Here is a 21,126-nt window from a genome sequence, read left to right on the forward strand (position 1 = left end):
ATGTTGCAAGAAGTATTGGATCTGTAGGTATAGTCACAACAGTGGTAACATATTCCTTGATACCATTCTCTTCTAGCAATAAAGAAATTTTGGCTTTCTAGACACCAAAATTTGAGGCTCCATCTAATTTGTCCTAATCTCTTAAACCTACTGAGGCCATCTCAAGGGATAAAAGAAATAATAATTCTAAAGAGGTCAAACTACATTTTATAAACCTTCGATTTTCTTTCCTTTGCCTAGGATAAACTTTTTCTACTTAGCTCTGATACCATGTGAAAATTCTATTGCAGTTACTGATTATTAATCTCATATCTCATAAAGATTATTTAACTGCGAAATACTGAAAAATAACACAGCTACAACTTCACAAATAAAAACACGCGGAAAGAAATATGCAACACAGTGACACAATATTTTTGGACAATTGTCCCTAGAAAAATCCCGAAGGGAAAACCAGTACTGCATATGAGGAATATATATTAACTACATCAAATCAAGAGATACAAATAATGCTTGCCTCTTACTGGTAGAGCTTTGACGACCTCCCAATTTCTCCTGCTGAGATTCCACCCCGCTACTATCCCAACGCTATCACTGCACCCTTGCTAACACTGCAAATTTCTCCACAAACTTCATATCCTCCAAATGACCTTGACCCCTTTTTATACTACTCTCGTTGGAAAACCAACGGCCGAGATTAATTCTCAATCAATGGCTGAGATTAATAACAACTAAAAAACCCTAACAAAATTGGTTGCTAGAAGTTTCTAAAAGAGATCAAATAATTAACAAATAATTGTCCCTATCTAACAAAATTTGTTTAGCAAACAATTATTTACTAATTATTACATATGGAGAACCAGTTGTCCTAGCTAACCAAACTAACATGGAGGACAATTCAAAACGAGGCCTGAACTAGAGTTGGTTTGGGGCAACTCTTCTGCCACATCATGAGGCTCATTATCCTCAATCTGGTCAAAGACTGGGGGTTCAACACGTTATCTTGGTTGTGGCCTATAATCAGCATCATCATTTATATCTTGATCACGTAGAATCCTAGGAAGCTTTCTGTTTGCAAAATACCTCTCCTTGCATCAAGAACAACATCTTGCACTTCGTCATCTAGATCCATAGGCTCATATTCTTCTATGAAATTGTCTGTACAAAGATTGTCTCCCTCTTCTTCCACTAAAATCTCACACAAAGGTGAATCAAATGTAAGATAACCAACTCCCACTTCATCATGAAAATCTCCAAAGCCACAAGACCAAGACATAAGAGCTTGACACCATTCTTCCCAATTTATTCTCTCTTCCATGTCACCTGCTGCCATCTTTCATCTCTACTCAAGCCAACCTAGACTCTGATACAAATTGTTAATTATAAACAAGTAGAGAAAACATAATACAACCAAACTAAAACAGAGATAAACAAATAACATAAGGACATGAGACAACGAGATTTATAAGTGGTTCACCATAAAGGCTACATCCACTCTCAAGCAGGGATATTTCTTGTATTAATTATACTCCAATCTACTACATACATGGACTGCACACACAGTCATTTATACAATCACATTCTACTATAAAACCGAGAGTCGCGAGAAGACGAATGATCATGTGACCTTTAAGCTGCACATTCTAACAAATATATCACAGCTTGGAGGAATAGTTACGATGTGGAGACAATTCACAGTCAAAGAAGATGAGTGGCGCAGGTCAAAGCAATACACGTCCCCAAAAAAAAAGCCTCTGTGATGTGCAGCCAGAGGAAAAGACCACAAAATCGATATAGATATTTGAATTATTTTGCAACCTAAAAAAATGCCACAGATCAATATAGTTATTTTTACCTTTCATAGCTTGCAGAAATAGATATTGCCTTCTTATCAATATGATGCCAACATTATAAATCGCACCATTTTACAAATGATCACACCAACTTTATACAACTTAAAGAAAGAGATATCGCAGTCCTTACAAAATCAGTCACTTTTGTTCAAAAAATACTACTACCTTTAGTGTCGCATCAATATTGCAAATCGATTATGTGATTAAATCACTCCACTAATCAAAATTGACTACAAAAACATTTTATCACGACAACTAGATGCGGTGGGGGAAAATTGATATCGCTTCTGAAGTTGGAGATAATATTCATATCGCTACAATCATATGTGAGATCGCAGGAGATTTCAATTTGAATATCACTACCGAAGTTGATCAACTACTAAAAACTACGAACCCGATAGGACCAAACAATTATAAATCTCTCCTTCAATCGCTGCAGGTATGAATGTTACTACAACTGACACCCGGAAAGAGGAAGATGTTGCCACTGTCAGGAACGACAACCGTGAGGCGATTTCTGAAAATTTTGAGAATTTTCAATACTGAAATGACGTCAACTCTACGAACTGAATTGTAGGAAAATGAATAACTGATCTCTTATCAACTTCTCAATTCTCTAAACAGGAAGGTAATTTTCTTGGACGAAGATCTGATATCATGTTGCAGAGAGATTAGGAGTTCAGTATGAAGTAGGTCACACTTCAAAGGATTGAACCAGGAAACTATCTAACTACATACAAGAATGTTGCAACTTGATCAATGATGAACAATGAGATCAAAAAGTAAAGTTTCAGAAGAATTTTCTATCCAAAGTAAACTTAACATGTTTGAATAGGTGCTAACTAAGAACTAATAAGGACATGTCCTTATTCACACCAACAAAACCATTCTGTCAAATATCAAAACATTTAGGATATCAAAATATTTGATTCTTCGGGATGATTTTTCAATACATTGCAATAGATTTTAAAGTCTTATTTTTTAATGTAAACCTAACCCATGAGAATATAAATTTTCACAAGTAGCCATTTTAATTACTAACAATTAACTAGCATTCACTTAATCTAGACTAACCAATTGATGCAATACTTACCAACATTCCATCTTCTTACATTAATCTAAAGAAGGTTGGAGCATTAGAGGTGTTGAATGAAACCCTTCTAGAGAATTTTATGAAGCACTTTCACCAATCCTCCTTGGTCACCTAGGAAACACAAGATTGACTCCATTAATTAAACACTTGATTGTAGAACATAAAAATTCCTATACAACATGAGAGAACATAAGGTGTATTGATACTCCTTGCACAATGAGAGAATAACTTTCCTCTGAAAATCCACGTCTTCTTTAGGTGTGTCAATATTCTTTCTTTGTGTTGCACGTGAGAGGAAAAATCTCCTTTGACTATCTCAATATCTCTCATCCAATGTTGTGGGAACAATCCCTCATTTGTTGTACAAAAGACCCTCAACCACTATAGATATATCAAGAGTACCCACATGAAAATCCAATACCACTCTTTGCTAAGGGACATAAATAGAAAAGAGTATCTTCACACAATGAATCACCCCTAAAAAAAAAAAGTATCTTGAGATGATAAAAGACCTCCTACCACCATTTTCTCCAACCTCCAATTAAGTTGTGCTTAGATCTAACCCACCATATGTAGCACTCAAACCTTCAAAAAATATGTTAATTGTCTCATTAATGGTCCCAAGCACAAACATTTTATCATATAATGTAATTACAAGTAAATATTTGTAACTCCAAAACTAAAACGCATTGACTTTTGTAAGGTGGTGAAAAATAGAGTTCCACCACCTTAATAAATAAAGCCACTAAATTCCATGGGATCACCTTACATTAAGGGAAGGTAATTGAACTTGATCGATGCAATATTAAGAGGACAAAATTCAGATTAGGTTAATTCTTCCCTTGTTAGAGTTGAAATTGAACTATAATTAGGGTTGATTTGGAATGCTAGATCTAGGTCAAACAATGGGAAATTGACATAAAACAACAGAAACGAAATATTTCAGATATCATATATGGAGTTGTAAACCTAGTTATGAGGGGGGGGAGGGATGGATCAGAACATGTGGCAAAAAGATCAAGTTGAAATGCTGAGATCGAAGGCAACAAGTTTCCTTGGTCCTCTAAATGTTAGGGGTAGACAAAATGGATATTTTCTAGATCAAGATGATGCATAGAATCCACTATCTAAAGGTCATTAGAAACTCTCAATATTGAGGAGAGTCAATCACAATAGTACTTCGCTTTTCGTGCCTACAAAATTTGAGTTAAACTATCATCGTCTGCACTACCTGATTCCTCATTTGCAGCTCTTGAGATAATTCCCTACATGGAAAAAGAAGGACATAGGTTTGGTTTATGTAGGTTTACCTTAAGTCAAACCCCAATTTAGGAATTAACCTTGAAATTTAATTGAAATAGAATTGAAATGGAATGCTTTCCTTTTAAGGGAAAGGGTAGATCTTATTTGAAAATGCTTGAAATTGATACCTTGATTAATATATGTATGCTTGAACTTGAATTCTTGATCTTGACTTCACCTTCTCCTTCAATGCTTGATGAATACTTGGATGCTTTGTCACATAGACTTGAATTGATTTTTCTATGGTGTAATTGATAGTTCACTTGTGATTTTCTAGTCCACCCAAATTACCAAATGAGGGGGGTAGGCTTCCTTTTATACCTAACTGTGCATCAAAATGTTTGAATTTTTGGAGCACGCCAACACGGAGCCAAATATACCACCCACATTAGGTGACCATAGTGAGGTCCTATTTTGGGTCCTAATTGGTATGACTAGGGCATCCTAGTCCTCTCAATCAAGACTCAAAAAGGGACAATGGCTGAATTGAGAGTTGAGAATGTAAACTTAAAGACGGCAAGAGTAGCATCAAAATAGGCATTGAGTGGTGGAGGCTAGAATGTCAAGGTGAGGGATCAACAAGGATGAAATTGTCTAAGGATAAATTTATGATGTTGCATTTAGCCCCCACTTTAGTGAGAGTATGAACCTATGTCCATACAGTAAAGTACAAAGTCACATTAAGAAACTTTCAGCAAGATACCACAAATACAAGACACACCAAGCCCCCAGGGACTTAGGATCTTATCAATATAATATCAAGAAAGAAAGGAGTAACACATGAAGAGGATAGAAAAAACATGACTGTACTTGGACCTAGTAAGCCTTGTGCTTATTATGATTCATGTAGGAATATTTTTTTTGAAAAATATTACAAAGCAAAAGGCTCAGTTTATAAAGTGATATGAACATTGAATTAAATTGACTTTAATAATGGGTACTACAACATGTACCAACATGTCATGGTGTATGAACAAAGTGTACAAACCAATTCTCATGGTATGTGCATGAAGTGTAACATTGAGCAAAGTGTATGCCCTCACATTAAAGCGAGTCTGTACACCTTACTAAGAGTTGTTGGCTAGTCGGTCAGCACCTCCTTGGGATTCATGACATGGCTTCCTCTCACCTCCCATGGATCCTTGTCTTTGGTCACTCTCCCATTCACTGATAGCTCAATCTTTTGGTGTAACAGCAGCGATGATTCCAACAATTAGCATCAGAGCATTGGGTTACGAGTTTGAATCCTAGGAGGTCACCCTGTGGTCTCCTTAAAAGAAGTTTGCGGAACCCCAGTCGGTGCTGAGGAGGGGATTGTTGGCTAGTCGGTCAGCACCTCCTTGGGATTCATGACATGGCTTCCTCCCGCCTCTCATGGATCCTTGTCTCTGGCCACTCTCTCATTCACTGACAACTCAAGCTTTTGGTGTAACGTCAACGATGATTCCAACAAGAGCAATAGCTTTAAGATAGCATATATGCATCCAAAAGGCAAGCACATTGCCACAATGAGATGGCCCCAAGAAAGAACAAATCAAAGGTAAATGGTCACATAACATATAGAAAAAAAACACATAAGGGATCTACTAGCTAGGGTCAATATGCACTTTTGATAAATAATGTATATCAAGATTAATCGCATTGAATTGACCTCATCCCCCAAAGGTGGTGGAACTACAAACATAATGGAAGAAGAGAACATAATATGAACAAAAAAATGTCTTTTTTATTCAACATGGAAGAGACCAAAAAGAGATCTCAACACTTTGCATTGTCCCCAAGAAGACAACATAAATGCATAATTATGAACAATAGCACATGTACAACATAACATTGATATGACATATAGAAGAATTAAGATACAAATAGAGGAATGTTACAACAAATTTGGCCTTTTTATTACCTTGCACCAATGGAGTATATATTGGTAGGATGTTTTAGAGTGGTTTCATCTCAACAAGATTTATAATGTAGATTCTAGGTTTTAGAGGATCATATAAAAATTTAGATAGTCAAATTTTAGTAATTAGCATGCTCCTATTAGAATTCTTTAGCTTTGTATCTAACTCTCTTTATCTTCCCAAAAATATATACCTATCTCTCTCCCTCTCTTGTCTCTCTCACCTCTCTCTCCCCTATCCAAGTATATCCTACCCTCTCTACCTTTCATTCCCTCCATACCCACATTTCTATCCTTGAATCCCTCCCTCTCTCTTCTTCTCTCTCACCCTCTTATTATCTCTCTCCCCTTCCTCTCCATTCTCTTGATCACTACCTATCCCTTTCATCCTCTCTCTCCCCATATAGAGGTATCTCCCTCCCTCCTTTACCTCACTACCTCTCCCTACCTCTCTCCTCACTCTAGGTTTCTCACCTATCTATTTTTTCACTCTTTATTTCTCTCCCTCCCTCTCCACCTTTCTCTCCCTCCCCCATTACCCCTATCCATTTATTAACTCTCTCTCTCTCTTCTCTCTCTCTCTCTAAACCTATATATCTCCTCACTCCCTAGGTCTCTCACTCCCTCTATGTCTACCTCTCCATACATCCCCTCTTACTCCTCTCTTTGTTCATCTATCTCTTCTCTTCTCCCTCCCCTAATCTCTCTTATTCTCTCTTCCACTCTTATTATATATCTCTATTGTCTAGGTCATCACCTCTCAATCCCACCCTCTCCCCCCTCTCTAGTTTTCTCCCTCCCTTTCTCTCCAACTACCAACCTCTACATATAGGTCTCATTACCCACCTCTCTATCTACGCCTCTCACCTATCTATATGTCCCCTCTATAGTTTTCTCCATCCCTCTTTACCCCTCCCCCTTAACCCTATCCCTTTATGAACTCCCTCCTCTTCTCTCTCTCCATTAACCCCTTTATCTCCTCCTTCTGTAGTTCTCGCACTCCCTCCATGTATACATCTCCATCCTTCCCCTCTTATTCATCTCTTTGTTCTTTTGTCTCTCCTCTTCTACCTCCTTCCCCTCTCTAGGTATCTTCCTCCCTTTCTTCCCCTCTCCATCTCTATCTAACCATCCATACATACCCCATATCTATCCCACTCTCCTACTCTCTATTATTCTCTCTTCCTCTTGTATTCTCTCTCTACTATCTAGGTCATCACCTCTCTCTCCCTTTTCTAGGTTTCTCACTCCCTTAGTCTCCACCTATCTACCTCTACATCCATATCTCATTACCCACCTCTCTCTATCCCATTCTATCTATCTCAATCCTCTCTCTCACCATCTATCTCTCTCACCTATCTATCTAGCCCCTCTATAGTTCTCTCCCTCTCTCTCCCCCTCTATCTCTCTCCCCTTTTACCCCTATCTATTTCTAAACTCTCTCCTTCTCTTCTCTCTCTCCCCTCACCTCTTTATCTCCTCCTTCCCTAGGTCTTTCACTCCCTCTGTGTCTACCTCTCCCTCAATCCCCTATTACTCCTCTCTCTCTTTATTCTTTCATATCTCATTTTATCCCTCCATCCCATTTCTAGGTATCTCCCTTCCTTTCTTCCTTTTTCCCTCTCTATCTCTCTCCCTCCTTACCCCCATCTCTCTCTCCCTTCCCTACTAATCCTTATTCTCTCCACTGTCTACTTCATTATCTTTCCATCATACTATCTCTTCCCCTCTCTAGGTTTCTCCCTCTTTCCCTCTCCACCTCTCTACATCTCCATCCATATCTCATTACCAACCTCTCTTTGTCCTCCTCCATCTATCTTAACCCTCTCTCTCTCTCTCTCCCTATATAGCTCTCTCATCTCTCCCTACCTTTCATTTCCTCCTTACCTTCATCTCTATCCTTCCATCCCTCCCTCTCTCCTCTTCAATCTCCCTCTCTTATTATTTTTATCCCCCATCTCTCTCCATTCTCTTCACACTCTCTTTTCCTCCCACCCTCTCTCTATCTCCCCCCTCTATAAGTCTCTTTATACCTCCATCTTTATCTCTCTACCTCCCCATCCATATCTACTTACACACCTCTCTCTCTCCAAGCTCTAGGTATCTCAGCTCTATATATCTCCCCTCTCTAGTTATTTCCCTCCCTCTCCAACTCTCTCTCTACCTTCTTACCCTCTCTCTCTATGTTCTTGAACTTCTCTATAATTTTCTTCTCTTTCTCCCTCACCTATCTACCTCTCTCCTCTCTAGGTATCTCACTCCTTCTATACCTCTCCCTCCCTCCCTCCTTAGCCCTCTCTTTCTCTTTGTTCTCTCTCCTCTTCTCTCTCATTCTCCTAAGTCATGAGAACTCCTCTTATATCCCCCTTTATCTATCTCACCCCTCTCTTCCCATCTATGTCTATAATATCTCTCTCCCCTTTAGGTGTCTCATCTCTTTATATGTACCCTCTCTAGTTCTCTCCCTCCCCCCTTACCACTCTCCTTTTATATACTTATTATCGGCTCTCTCTTCCCTCACCTCTCTATCTCCTTCCCTAGGTCTATCATTTCCTCAACCCTATTCCCTAAAACCTATACCCTAAAGATTTTTTCTATGAGTGCTTTGTTTTCTTGTATTCCATGCAATTTATAGTTGATGAACATACATTCCTACTATGTTTTTCATTACATTTTATGTTGTAAATAGTTTTGTGGAGGCTCTCTAAGTGAGTAACATATATTATTGTTGTATGGATCACTAAACACATAATTTAAACTTTCAAGTTTGCAAACTAAAGCATAATAGCCATACTATAGAATGTTGCCATTGTGATCTAGATAATTGAAATTGAAACTTTAGACTTTATCAAACTTGCAATCCAATCCTTGGATAAGATCATGGATTCAATCTACTATTATAAAAAATGGATCAAGGATATTCCTAAAGATAATTTGATTAATTTGAATCAAATTATGTTGTCAAAAACATGATGGTGCATTGGTGTTCCCCATTTCAATGGTCAAAATGGGTTTCTTCATTGCAGACATCTATTTCTAAGCGGTGCAGATCGTTTCCATATAATTGCTCCACTCAAAATTTAGGAAAGCATGGGAATTGTTGTCTAATAGTAAGAGTAAATGATAATTAACATTTTCTAAATATCAACTATGTGATAGGTGAGTTAACTATTGGTCGTTTGATTATTAAAGTACAAATTGAAAATCCTTCCTTAGTTTTTAGCAGAGTTTTTAATTATTAATTTCTTTTCACAAATATTTAAATATGCTTTTCATAAATTTAATATGTACTATTAATATTATTTAATGATCAAATTATTTTTTACATAAATTATATATTTTTAAATAGTTTTAATTTAATTTAATTTTGTTTTAATAAAAAGTATAATATATTATTAAATAATTTATAGTATAAATCCATTTTTAAATTAAAAAATTAATCATTTTTTAAAAAAATATTTAATTTTTTAATATATACATATGTTTCTTTTACACAACTTCTATGTCATTTCTCATCACATTGTCATTGCGATTGTGTTTCTCATTTCTTGTTTATGATAACATAGTCATTAATTAATAATTTATCAATATAACTAAAGTATATCCTAATATAATAGATTAAAATAGTCCACTCCAAAACAAAGAGATTTTGGGAGGAGGGGAGGTTACAGGGGATGAGGAGAAAGGCGATGGCGATGGGAATGATGACAGTGATGGCCATGGTGTGCGTTTTTGCCTAGTTGGTGCTGTTGCCCTCTTTTGGGCAGTCTTGGTTGTAGGCTATTTGGATTTTCCTCCTTGGTGCCCTACTCTGCGTCGAAGGGATTTTGTCTTATGTGCCACAAGTGATTGTATGATGGGCTCTTGCCTTCATATCGTCAGTCTTATTTGTCTAAACATATCTTTGGGTTCCTTAAGTTATTTTAGTGGAGGCTGCCGAGGATTAGGGTTGTTCACATTGACTTTGTTTGCGGGGGTGGATTTCGTCCATGCCTTTCACAGTGGTTTAGAGTATGCAGTTGATAGTGTTGAGGTGCTTATCGTTGGGTGGGTTGTCTTACTGCAACTGTTCTTCAAGTCTTGGAGGTGCTTCGACGGACAACAACCCCCATGCTCTGTTTTTGTTGCGACTTTGTGGCTTGTTCGATGGTTAACACAGGTGCTTCCTTTGATGTTTGTGGCGACTTCCTAGGTGGTTTGCAGGTGCATTGTTTATTACTAGGTCAAACTTGTAGGGTGTAATGAGGATGAGGATGCCATTGATTCCTCTGGCTCCTTTATGCCTCTCGTGCTTTGGGTTTCAGCCCTTTTATTTATTTTTTCTTCAAGTTTGCTTGCTGTTGTTGGGAAAATGTTATTTTCCTAGGTTCATTTGTTTGTGGACCTTGGCTTAGAGTTGATTTATGTTATGTTTGTTCTTGTTGCTCTTGTTGTGTTCGTGTGGACCCATCTTTTCAGTGTTATGGTTTTCTTCTGTGTTTTTTAGAATGAGTGTTTTTGAAAGGAGGTGGTGTGTGCTTGGGCTCTCCTTTCAGTGGATTCTTTGAAGGTGTTATGTCCTCTTCATGTTTTGAGTGGCCTAGTTCGACTTTTGGGCCTATGGTGCCCTCTTTGCTTTTGGTGGAGCCTTATTTGTTGTCACAAGTCCTACAAGTGGAAACTCCTTTTGAGGTGGAGTATGCTTGTGTGGGTGTTGGTTGAGGCCTTTGGGGCTATGGGTTCAAAATATTTCTTAGTGGAAGATGGTTTTCCTATTGGTGTGGATTTTTGGTTGTCAATGGTGCGTTGGAAGTGGTGGCGTGGTGAGGGTTGGTGACCCTACTCGTGTTTAACCAGAGAGAGCTCTTCTCCCTTCCTACTAGCTTGTGTGGGAGATTCTAACTTCTTCTGATGACTGTCATTTTTTGTGCCAGATGGTGCTTCTACCCCGTTATCCCTTGTTCTCTTGTGGTTCCTCTTGAGGGATGGTTTTCATATTTTCCTTCAAGATGGTTTTTCAAGTAAAAGGTTGTGGAATGCCTTTCAAAATCTATTGGTTATTTTTTTGTTCCCTTGGCTGCTTCGGTCATAGTTCAAGGGGAATTTCTAGACGGTTCAAGGTTCCTTCCTAAACCCCTTTGTTCTAATTTGATTCATTTTTTGTGATGGGAACCTTTTTCCCACCGGTTTGAGGCTCCGGTCAAAACCCTCAATTCAAAAAAAAAGAGCTTGTCCTTTTTTTAGTTTTGTGGTTCTAGTGGGCTCATTGCTTGTGAGTTTTCCCTTCGTGCACTTATGTGGCAATTATGTAAAGATTCAGGCATATCCTGCATTAATCAATCAAAACATATACTAAAATAATGCGTTAATGCTATTAAATGCATGAAATTTCCACAATTCATGATAGATTAGCTTTTTTATTTTTGGATTTGGTTGTTTGTTTGGTTTTTTCATCAACATTTCAAATCATGCTCCACGATAGATCATAAGAGTGAGAGCTAGAAAAGAAAAATGTAAAAATATAGTGAATCAAGCTAAATAAAAAATTCTCTCTCACCCTCCTCTTTTTATTCAACCTAATCTATTATATTTATGCCGATAGGTGTATTATAGTCACAAAAGATGAAAAAACTTTTGTCAATAAAGCAAAATTGATTCCATTTTCATTATTACAAAGTTTTTATTAGTATTTTCATTATTAAATTTTATAAAGGCAAGGTCATTTTACTTTAAAAGAAAAATAAAAAATCTGTCAATGTGCACCAAAACTCAATTTTATATGTCTCATACTATATAACTAAATTAACGATTAATAATTTCAAACAATGCTGTAAAACCAAAATTATTTAAATTATTAAAATTTATGTCTATTCATTTATAATATTTGTCAATCAATGTTGTGTGTTACATTTTCTAAATTTCCTTGAAGTACTATGAAAGATTTATTGAATCATTTCACTTCAAATTCATTATAATCAAACTCTTTATTATTATTTATGAATTTTATATACTCTCAAATTTGATATATCTTGACATATTTTACAGACTTTTTAAAATATAAGTATGCTAGTTTTACTTTACTCTTTCCTACCTCTCATCTCATATCATAGAACATGATCCCAAATATTGATTAAAAAAAACCAAACTCGCACAATTAAATCTAAAACATCAACAAACCAGCATTAAAACTATTCGTACGAGGAGAAAAATAAGGGTATTTTCTCCCCTACAATGAACAAACTCTAAGCAAGACCAACAAGCTTAGAATATCGCTTTCTTGCTCGATCACGCAAACGTTTGTTTTCACCTATTATTTCAAGTCGAAGAGGGAGATCATAATGCAAACGAAATATAAGACAAAAAGTGGACTCATGAATGGCAGCAAACTCAAGCAAAAATTCAAACGCAGATCCTGGGCCGTTGTATCTGCAAAATATGTTTCGTTTGAACCTTTTAACACGGCAATTTTGAGGACGTCGATTTGTACCGACTCCGCGCACAACTATTCCAACTCCACCAAAAATGCTCACCTAATATCAAATTCCCATTCGATATTGTAAACTACCTCGGAGAAAAAATTGCTCTGCACCCACTTTTGTTTTGCACTCGCTCCTATCTCTGCCAGCTTGATAGGAAGCTTGAAGAGTTTCTTCTGTGTTAATAGGTCAGGGATATATGAATTTAATGGCATCCTAAACAATGAGTGTCACGTCACGACTGTTGTTAATAGGATGTTTAGGAGGTGTGGTTATCTTGGTCGCAGCCATAGCCCTCCACATGAGCAAAACTCCATCAAACGTACACTACCATACTTTCAATGTAAACTCCTCATGATGCTCTCATTTTGCTTCTCATTTTAACTTATAATGGTCATTTTTTATTTAGCAATTGATGGCCTACTGGTTGCTTTTCTGCAAAATGACGAACTTTTTTCTTTTCTTTTTTTTCCCCTTAGTAAAATTTACTAATTATAATGCAGATTGAGGTGAGCACTGTTAAGAGGTTGTGCAAAGAGAAGAACATAGTTACAGTAAACGGGCAGCTACCAGGACCGACTCTGCATGTAAGGAACGGAGACACCCTGGTTGTGAAAGTCAACAACAGGGCACCATATAATGCTACCATTCACTGGTACATCTCTGGTTTATTCTATATATGAATTGCTGTTTGTAAATGTTAAATGTTCATCAATCAGCTAAATTCGAATCTAGAATCTTTTATTTGCTTCCTATTGGAGAGTCTTACAACTAAGCTACTGGTCTCTTAGGATCAGTCCGCTTTGGTTCGGGTGTAGCTTCTTTGCAAGATCCCCACTTAAGCAATTCCATAAAATGTTTGGGGCTTCATTGATCAATTAAGACTTGAATCTATAACCTTTTATTTGTTACTGGAGTGTTTTACAACTGATCTACTGATCCTTTTTTCTGTCGGGATGTGGCTTCTTTCTAACATCCTCTTAAACCACTCTAGAGAATATTTAGGGTTCCTAGCTTGACCTAATTCTCATACCATGTTGAGCTTTTCATTGATCAACTAAGGCTTCAATAAAATCTAGGACCTTCCATTTGTTATTGGAGTGTTCTACCACTAAGCTAGTCTACCTTTGGTTCAAGTGTGACTTCTTTCCAACATTGCTCCTTAGACCACTTTATAGAATGCTTGGGGTTTCTAACTTGACCACACTCTGATACTAATGTTGAACTCTTCATGTTCCAACTAGAACTCAAATCTAAGACCTTCCATTTGTTACTCTGAATCCTCTACCACTGAACTATTAATCCTGTAAGACAAACCGACAAACCCATCTTTGATCCCAATCTGACTTGTTTTCAACAATAGATAGTCAGTGTTGTACTAATCAATATTTATAGTTTTCTGTATTGACAGATACTTTATTCATGGCAGGCATGGAGTCCGTCAGATCCGTACAGGGTGGTCTGACGGACCAGAGTACATTACACAATGCCCCATTCAGCCAGGGGGGAGTTACACATACAGATTTTCAATAGATGACAAAGAGGGAACCCTGTGGTGGCATGCCCATGTCTCATGGCTCCGAGCTACTGTTCATGGAGCACTAGTTATATATCCTAAGAAGGACACTTCATATCCATTTGCTGAGCCCAAAGGAGAAGCCACTATTATCTTAGGTAAACACTTGGATATTATTTAAAGCAATATGCATTCATTAATTTTGCATTCTCTGAAATAGTTACATGATTGTGTGGAGCAGGAGAATGGTGGAATAGCAACCCCATTGACGTTGTAAATGAGGCTATTCTCTCAGGGGCTGGACCGAATGTATCGGACGCTTTCACAATAAATGGGCAACCTGGAGATCTATATCCTTGCTCCAATTTAGGTAAAACAATACTTCCTTAATATACTTCCCTTCGGCCCTTCGGGACAAAACTGAAGACAAACAAGTAATGCCATAGATGAAAGCTAACCTAAGATCAATCACTTAAGAGTTGTGATAGAATGATTGGAGATAGTGAATCCAACTTTAGCAACTCCAGACTGGAAATTCAATGGTCTCTGTTAAAAACTCCTGAATGGTCCAGTGAACCATATAAATTCTAAAATATCTTGACAAACCTTAGAGAATATTCATAAAGCAGAGAAAACGGGAAAAACAGGACTGGCGGTGTCATATTTGATTAGGAATGATATGAGAATTCTCTAATCTCCCTTTGTGGTAGGAAGCTTTAGGTGACGAAGTGACATTTTGGAGTCACTCAATGCTTTTTGGCCCCGGCTAGTAGATTTTCATACATGGATTGAAACAATTTGTCAAAGAACCTGTAAAGGTCAATAGAGGTTTCGCAGAGTTGAGGGCTTATTTGTGCTTCTATGTTAATTTGTGAAAGAAAGGCCGTATATAGTATTTAATGGTTCTTAGTTATGGGAGAAGTTAATATTAATTAAATTCTGGATTTTGGAGTCAAATTCAATGTTCAAGATTTGTTTTTGGATTGATATGTATTCTTAAGGGATATGTAATTTGTTAAGGAGGATGTTGTTTGTCGGTTCAAAAATAGATGGTGCTCTATGTTGAATTAGATATTTCAAAGAATTTCCCAGATCTAGTAATGGAATCATCCAATAATATAAATGAGAGAAAGGAAAGCATAACGATAGAAAATTAAAATTCTATTCAATAAGAATGTAAAATGATAGATAGATTCTAAAGTATAAATGATTTTATGTTAGAATGGTGGAAACTAATTAAAGGTAGACATTCATGTTAGATAGATCTAATTAAAGTTGGACTTGTATGATACAAGGAATGTAAATCAATCAAGATTAGATAATTGTCAATAAATTGTGTAAAAACTAGATACGTGATTGACCAACACAACTATCTAGGTGAGCTTATCTTAACTAAGTGCTTACAATGCAATATAGTTGTAAACTAAATGTAAGTAGAATAAGGAAGTTGGTTATGAATAGGTGAACAAATATGGAAAAAATTTGGGATATGAAAATATTTTGTTTGGGTGTCTAGATGTTGCTTCTAATTAGGTCTAATAGTCTCACGACATTAAAAAAATAAACGTGAAAATGTAAAATAGACAACATGATGACAAGGAACAAGGTTATCTCACTTCTTAGTTAAGACGGTTGCACTCAAGTCATCTAATAATGTGGAAGACAATAGGATTGGTTGTACAAAATGTTGATCTAGTCTAATGATCTAATTCAACATTTGATACTAAATTAGGTATTATTGTAACTATTGTCACCTACCATATATTTTAAATTATAGATTAGTCTTAGTCTCATTGGAAGATCTAGTAGGTATATTTGTCCCAAGAAAAAATAGAAAACTTTAGAATACTCAAGCCCTTATCTTCCAAATATTTCAACCAACATTTACTAAATTTGAGTGGTCATTAATTCTTACAAATGAAGAAGAATCTTGAGTGGCTTCTTATTATAAGGAGTTTGCAATGAACCAAATTTTATTTAAAGAGATTGAAAGTCTAAACAAAAATATATGAAATTTCTATTTTTAGAATCCATACTAACTAAATCTAAAAGTAAAAAGAAAAGAAAAATAATATATATTAGTTTTTGGATGGTTATTAATTATACTACATTTAATAATTTGTCTTCTTGTTTAATTCGTCAAGGTATGACATCTAATCTTTATTACTAAAGTAAAACTTAGATATAAATACATACTCTGTAATTTTTTAAAAAAATTTAATATTATAGTTATTTCTTTCTAAGCAAGGAGAGCTTTTAGTTTATTATTTAATGAGATATAGATATACAACTTTTACATAAATAATAAACTTTATAACAAGAGAACTTTTACATTCATACGTATGCTTTTTAAATATTCTTTTACTTTTGATAGTCTTTGGTGTTATATTGGAGGAAGCATACATGTTTAGATGGGTTATTCTTAAAGATAATCTAGTTTGATAATTACATGTTATTTGGCTAATGAAGGCAGGATGAATATTTACCCATTTGCTATATGAATGAAGTGTAAATTTAGAATTGATCTTTTGATCATTAAAGTAGATGATACTTAAGTGGAATTATTTAGATGTCATTTTTATATTGATATAGAAAATATATTGAAAAATAGAATATGAAATACAAATTATTTACAAGGAGGATATTCTTCATTATAGATTTCTTTAACAATTAATTTCTTTATTTCTTTTAGAGATATTTCAAACATTCTCCAAATTATAACAATTGATTTATCTTTATTCTTGTTATCTTTTATAAATTTTAAAAATATTAATATATTTAATCTCATAATCCATCTAAGTTTTTCACAGTTCATATTACCTAATAAGATTGTTTCTGAAATTATTGTGAATATTTTTCTGTGATTACATTTTAGATCACACCCAATGATTCATCATAAAAAAGAAAACGAAAAAATCAATTACAAAACATAGCCAACAAATCTAAAAACAACCCTATTAACCAGAAATCTTAGATAACTACTAATAGATTTATGGATGGTGATGGTTGCAGATACGTTCAGGCTTCCCGTTATGCTGGGGGAGACCTATCTCCTGAGAATCGTGAATGCTGCCCTGAACACACAACTATTCTTCAAAATAGCAGAGCATGATTTCATAGTGGTGGCAGCGGATGCTTGCTACACCAAACCCTACTCAACAAATGTTTTAGTCATCGCTCCAGGCCAGACAACAGACATTCTTCTCACCACCAATGCAGAAGTTGGACGATATTACATGACAGCCACACCCTATTCCAGTTCAGATCTAGTAAACTTTGATACCTCTGAAACTGCTGCAATTCTAGAATACCAGAATACATCTCCAACACTTCAATCTCCAATTTTCCCAGATCTACCCCTACCCAATGATACCTCTGTAGCAAAGTCATTCAGAACCAGTCTCAGAAGCCTTGATTCAACACTCTACCCAACAGACGTGCCATTAAGAATTCACGAGGATGTGATCTCCACAGTAGGATTAGGGTTGAACCCTTGTCCCCTAGGCCAAACATGTCAAGGTCCAAATGGCCAAAGGTTCACTGCAAGTATGAATAACATATCATTTGTTATGCCCACTGTTTCAATCCTTGAAGCTTACTACTCGGGCATTAATGGAGTCTTCACAACAGACTTCCCAGATAGTCCTCCCATAAGTTTCGATTATACTGCTCAGAACATACCCGCCAGTCTTTGGACTCCTGTGCCCGGAACCAAAGTGAAAGTCATTGAATTCAACAGTAACGTGCAATGGGTATTTCAGGGAACGAACATTGTGGCCGGTGAGGATCATCCCATGCATCTTCATGGCTATGATTTTTATGTGGTGGGAGAAGGATCTGGAAATTATGATCCCTTGCTCGATCCCGTTGATTTCAATCTTGTTGATCCTCCCAAGCGTAATACTGTGATTGTTCCAGTCAATGGTTGGACTGCCATAAGATTCAAAGCAGATAATCCAGGTAATGTTTTGGCTCATGAATTAGATTATAAAACTTTAGCATACTTAGAAGGTTTAAGCAATGGAGAAATGAATTGTGATTTTGTTGGTGCAGGAGCATGGCTTTTGCATTGCCACTTAGATGTGCATTTGTCGTGGGGTTTGAAAACAGTGTTGTTGGTAACGAATGGAAATGGAGTTCTGGATGCCTTGGAAACTCCTCCTCAAGACTTTCCCGTGTGTTAGGTTTAATCTTCCTAACACTGCTCCGATTGAATCTCTTCAATAAAAGTTCCACACATTTGTTCGACGAAGTTAGGCAAGTATTCATTTTACTGAGATTTTGCACAATGTGGGTCCGAGGCTCGCTTATGTTGGTTGATTTGTCAATGGTAGATCAACCTTTTCAATTTTTGTTTATTTTTTTATTAAAACATTATTCAATACTTTGATAAAGTCAAAATTCTTGTAGAAAAACTATAATTGTATCAACAATTTTCTCATTTAAATACACTAATCATAAAAGCTGTACTATTGTTGGAAAAGGCTATGTGAACAATTGAAATAGTATAATGGAATTTGAAATGTGAGTCAATGGAAGAACTGAAACAAAATGTTATAATTTTATACTAGTAATTAAATATTATTTTAAATGAGAAAATATGAAGTAACCAATCCATGTGCAAAGTTAGATCTATATCTATAAGTCTCTTTTATTAGTATTTGTGTGTATACTAAAATGTATATAATAAATAATTTTATGTAAGGTGTTAGGTTTATAATTGTATTCAATAATTTTACATAATAATGTTGGAAAATGTTGTTTTCACTTGATATAAAAGAAAATGGGTTTCTTAAGTCAATAACTTAAGAATGCTTCCAACCTCTTCAAGATGTGAAAATTGATTTTATAATTTTGAAAAAAAAATTATATTAAATATTTTCATTGGAATAGATATCATTACTTAAAATATATATAACTCAAAATGTGTTGCTAATGTGCAAAGCGAGGATGAGATATTTTTATTAGATTCTAGTTGTATTGAAAAGTATGAGTTTTATTTCATTGTGTGCATGAAAAAATAAATATAGAAAGAACTAAGAAAAAAAGGATAAGGGTTTTCTAAAACCCTAGTATCAATTGGGAGAAATCGATTTACTTTTGGTGGAAATTTATTTGTTTGTTTGTGATAGGAGAAATATTGCAATACATATATTTTCTATGATTCCTTAACATATTTATTTTTTGAATTATTTGTAAATGATTGGTTGCTTAAATGAAATCAGATTAAATTAGATTCATGTATTGGGGTTGTTTCTTTGGTAGAAGAGATTGTTTCTATTGTTTAAAGTTTAAATTAAAAAGAATTTTTTTAATTGAAATCAATAGTAGTTGTAGTTTTTTTTGTTTTAAAACTTTACAAAATGTTAAGAAAAAATGGAAACTATTTGAATGTCTATTTGATGTGTTGGATATGTACAATGAATGAGGATATTCTTATAATTTCAAAATTTGTATGTATTAAATTTGTAAAAAAAAATAAAAAATTGATGAATAATAGAACCTATATATTTGATAAAACTAAGAATTTCTTAAATTGCTATTTTTTTAATTTGGAACATCTGAATTAAAATTATTTCTTAGAAATGTGATTTTTCTATCAAATTAAAGTGTATTCCCCTTGGAATGCATATTTGTGTGTAAATTATAGATTTTATTTTTATTGGGCAATTTAGTAGGAGTAGATGGATCTAAGTGTTGCCCATCACATTTGCAATAGGGCATATTAAACTAATAAAATAAAATAAATTTGATATGAAATACATAATGTATAAGATAGGTGTATTGCAAAAAATTAACAAACACAAGATTAAATGAAAGGTATGTTTTAAATAGGACATCTAACATCTTAGATAAATAAGCAATAATCAAAATAATATTTAAAATGTTATATTATATTGGATAAGCATAACCATTATTAGTAGGAGACATGACTAAATACAATCATCATCATCATCATCATCATATATATATATATATATATATATATATATATATATATATAATAAAGGCATCATTAAAATTAAATATAATCCTCATTTATGTAAAAAAAAAAAATTGTGGTGTTATACAAGAATAAGTTTTACAAATGATAGAGAAATATTTATAAGACTGTGAAATATTGTATGATAAACTATTGTCATTTTGATATTGTATATGAGAATTAAACACTTTGTAAAGGAATATAGGAGGCTATGTTCCATCATATGACCTTTAGGGATGTTATTTCAATCATTTTTTGACTTATATATGGGTCATATAACCCTTAACTAACCTTAAACATACAATCATATCCCTACAAAAGCTATGATAAGGATAAAGTTATATAAAGAGAAAAGTGAATTTATGGGAAAAGGATAATAAGAATATTTGTGACAAGGTATAAGAAAAAGGAAAGATAAAAACTAAAAGGAAATTTGTTGTCATATAGGAGTATTTCCAAAACCTAAATAGAAAGATTCATGCAAAAAAGTATTTATAATCCACATGAAAATGAATAGATAAAAATACTATCAAGATGACACAACATACGGCCTAGGAAAACCCTCAAAATGAGAGAACTCAACATCCAAAAGCATCCATCTTTAATGTATTATCTGATGAACAAAGATCACAATACATTTATATAGTCTCCATGAGTAACTGTAAAGAATCAAGTTCTCCAAATGCACTACATATGAATAACCAAATAAGAATTGTGTAACCATATCCCAATCTAGGCTACCTCTCCTCACATGTGCAACCTACAATAAATGTTTAAAATACCCAACTAGCCAACAATCCAACCAACCCAACAACTACGTATGTGCTTTCTTTTAAAGAAATAAATGTGCATAAAACCACTGAGAAGCATGGCATAAACCATGTGATTAATACCATGATCTTATAAAACTATTTCTCTCCTCATGTATTTTTTGGTACTAAATTTTTCGATACCAGTTTTTTTCCCAATGTTATATACAAAACATAAAGTGGCCCCAAGAATATATAACCCATATGATGCATGC

The 21,126-nt window shown here is 34.8% G+C and overlaps 1 protein-coding gene across 1 annotated transcript; it reads left to right on the forward strand.

Annotated features, from left to right (window-relative positions):
* The first annotated feature begins 12,763 nt into the window (after positions 1 to 12,763).
* On the forward strand, positions 12,764 to 18,565 carry LOC131036204 (laccase-12). Its single transcript, XM_057968048.2, has 6 exons — positions 12,764 to 12,946; positions 13,107 to 13,258; positions 14,033 to 14,277; positions 14,361 to 14,489; positions 17,132 to 18,079; positions 18,173 to 18,565. Exons 1-6 carry the CDS (start codon positions 12,827 to 12,829, stop codon positions 18,301 to 18,303), a joined length of 1,725 nt encoding a protein of 574 aa, XP_057824031.2. The 5' UTR covers positions 12,764 to 12,826; the 3' UTR covers positions 18,304 to 18,565.
* The last annotated feature ends 2,561 nt before the right edge of the window (positions 18,566 to 21,126 follow it).

The sequence above is a fragment of the Cryptomeria japonica genome, chromosome 10 (assembly GCF_030272615.1).
Source record: "Cryptomeria japonica chromosome 10, Sugi_1.0, whole genome shotgun sequence".
In the NCBI taxonomy this organism is placed as follows: domain Eukaryota; kingdom Viridiplantae; phylum Streptophyta; class Pinopsida; order Cupressales; family Cupressaceae; genus Cryptomeria; species Cryptomeria japonica.

Excerpts from the sequence above, each read along its gene's own strand:
- LOC131036204 (XM_057968048.2), top strand. The coding sequence starts at position 12,827 with ATGAGTGTCACGTCACGACTGTTGTTAATAGGATGTTTAGGAGGTGTG. Across the intron at positions 12,947-13,106 it reads TACACTACCATACTTTCAAT|ATTGAGGTGAGCACTGTTAA; the intron begins GTAAACTCCTCA and ends ATTATAATGCAG. Across the intron at positions 14,278-14,360 it reads AGAAGCCACTATTATCTTAG|GAGAATGGTGGAATAGCAAC; the intron begins GTAAACACTTGG and ends TGTGTGGAGCAG.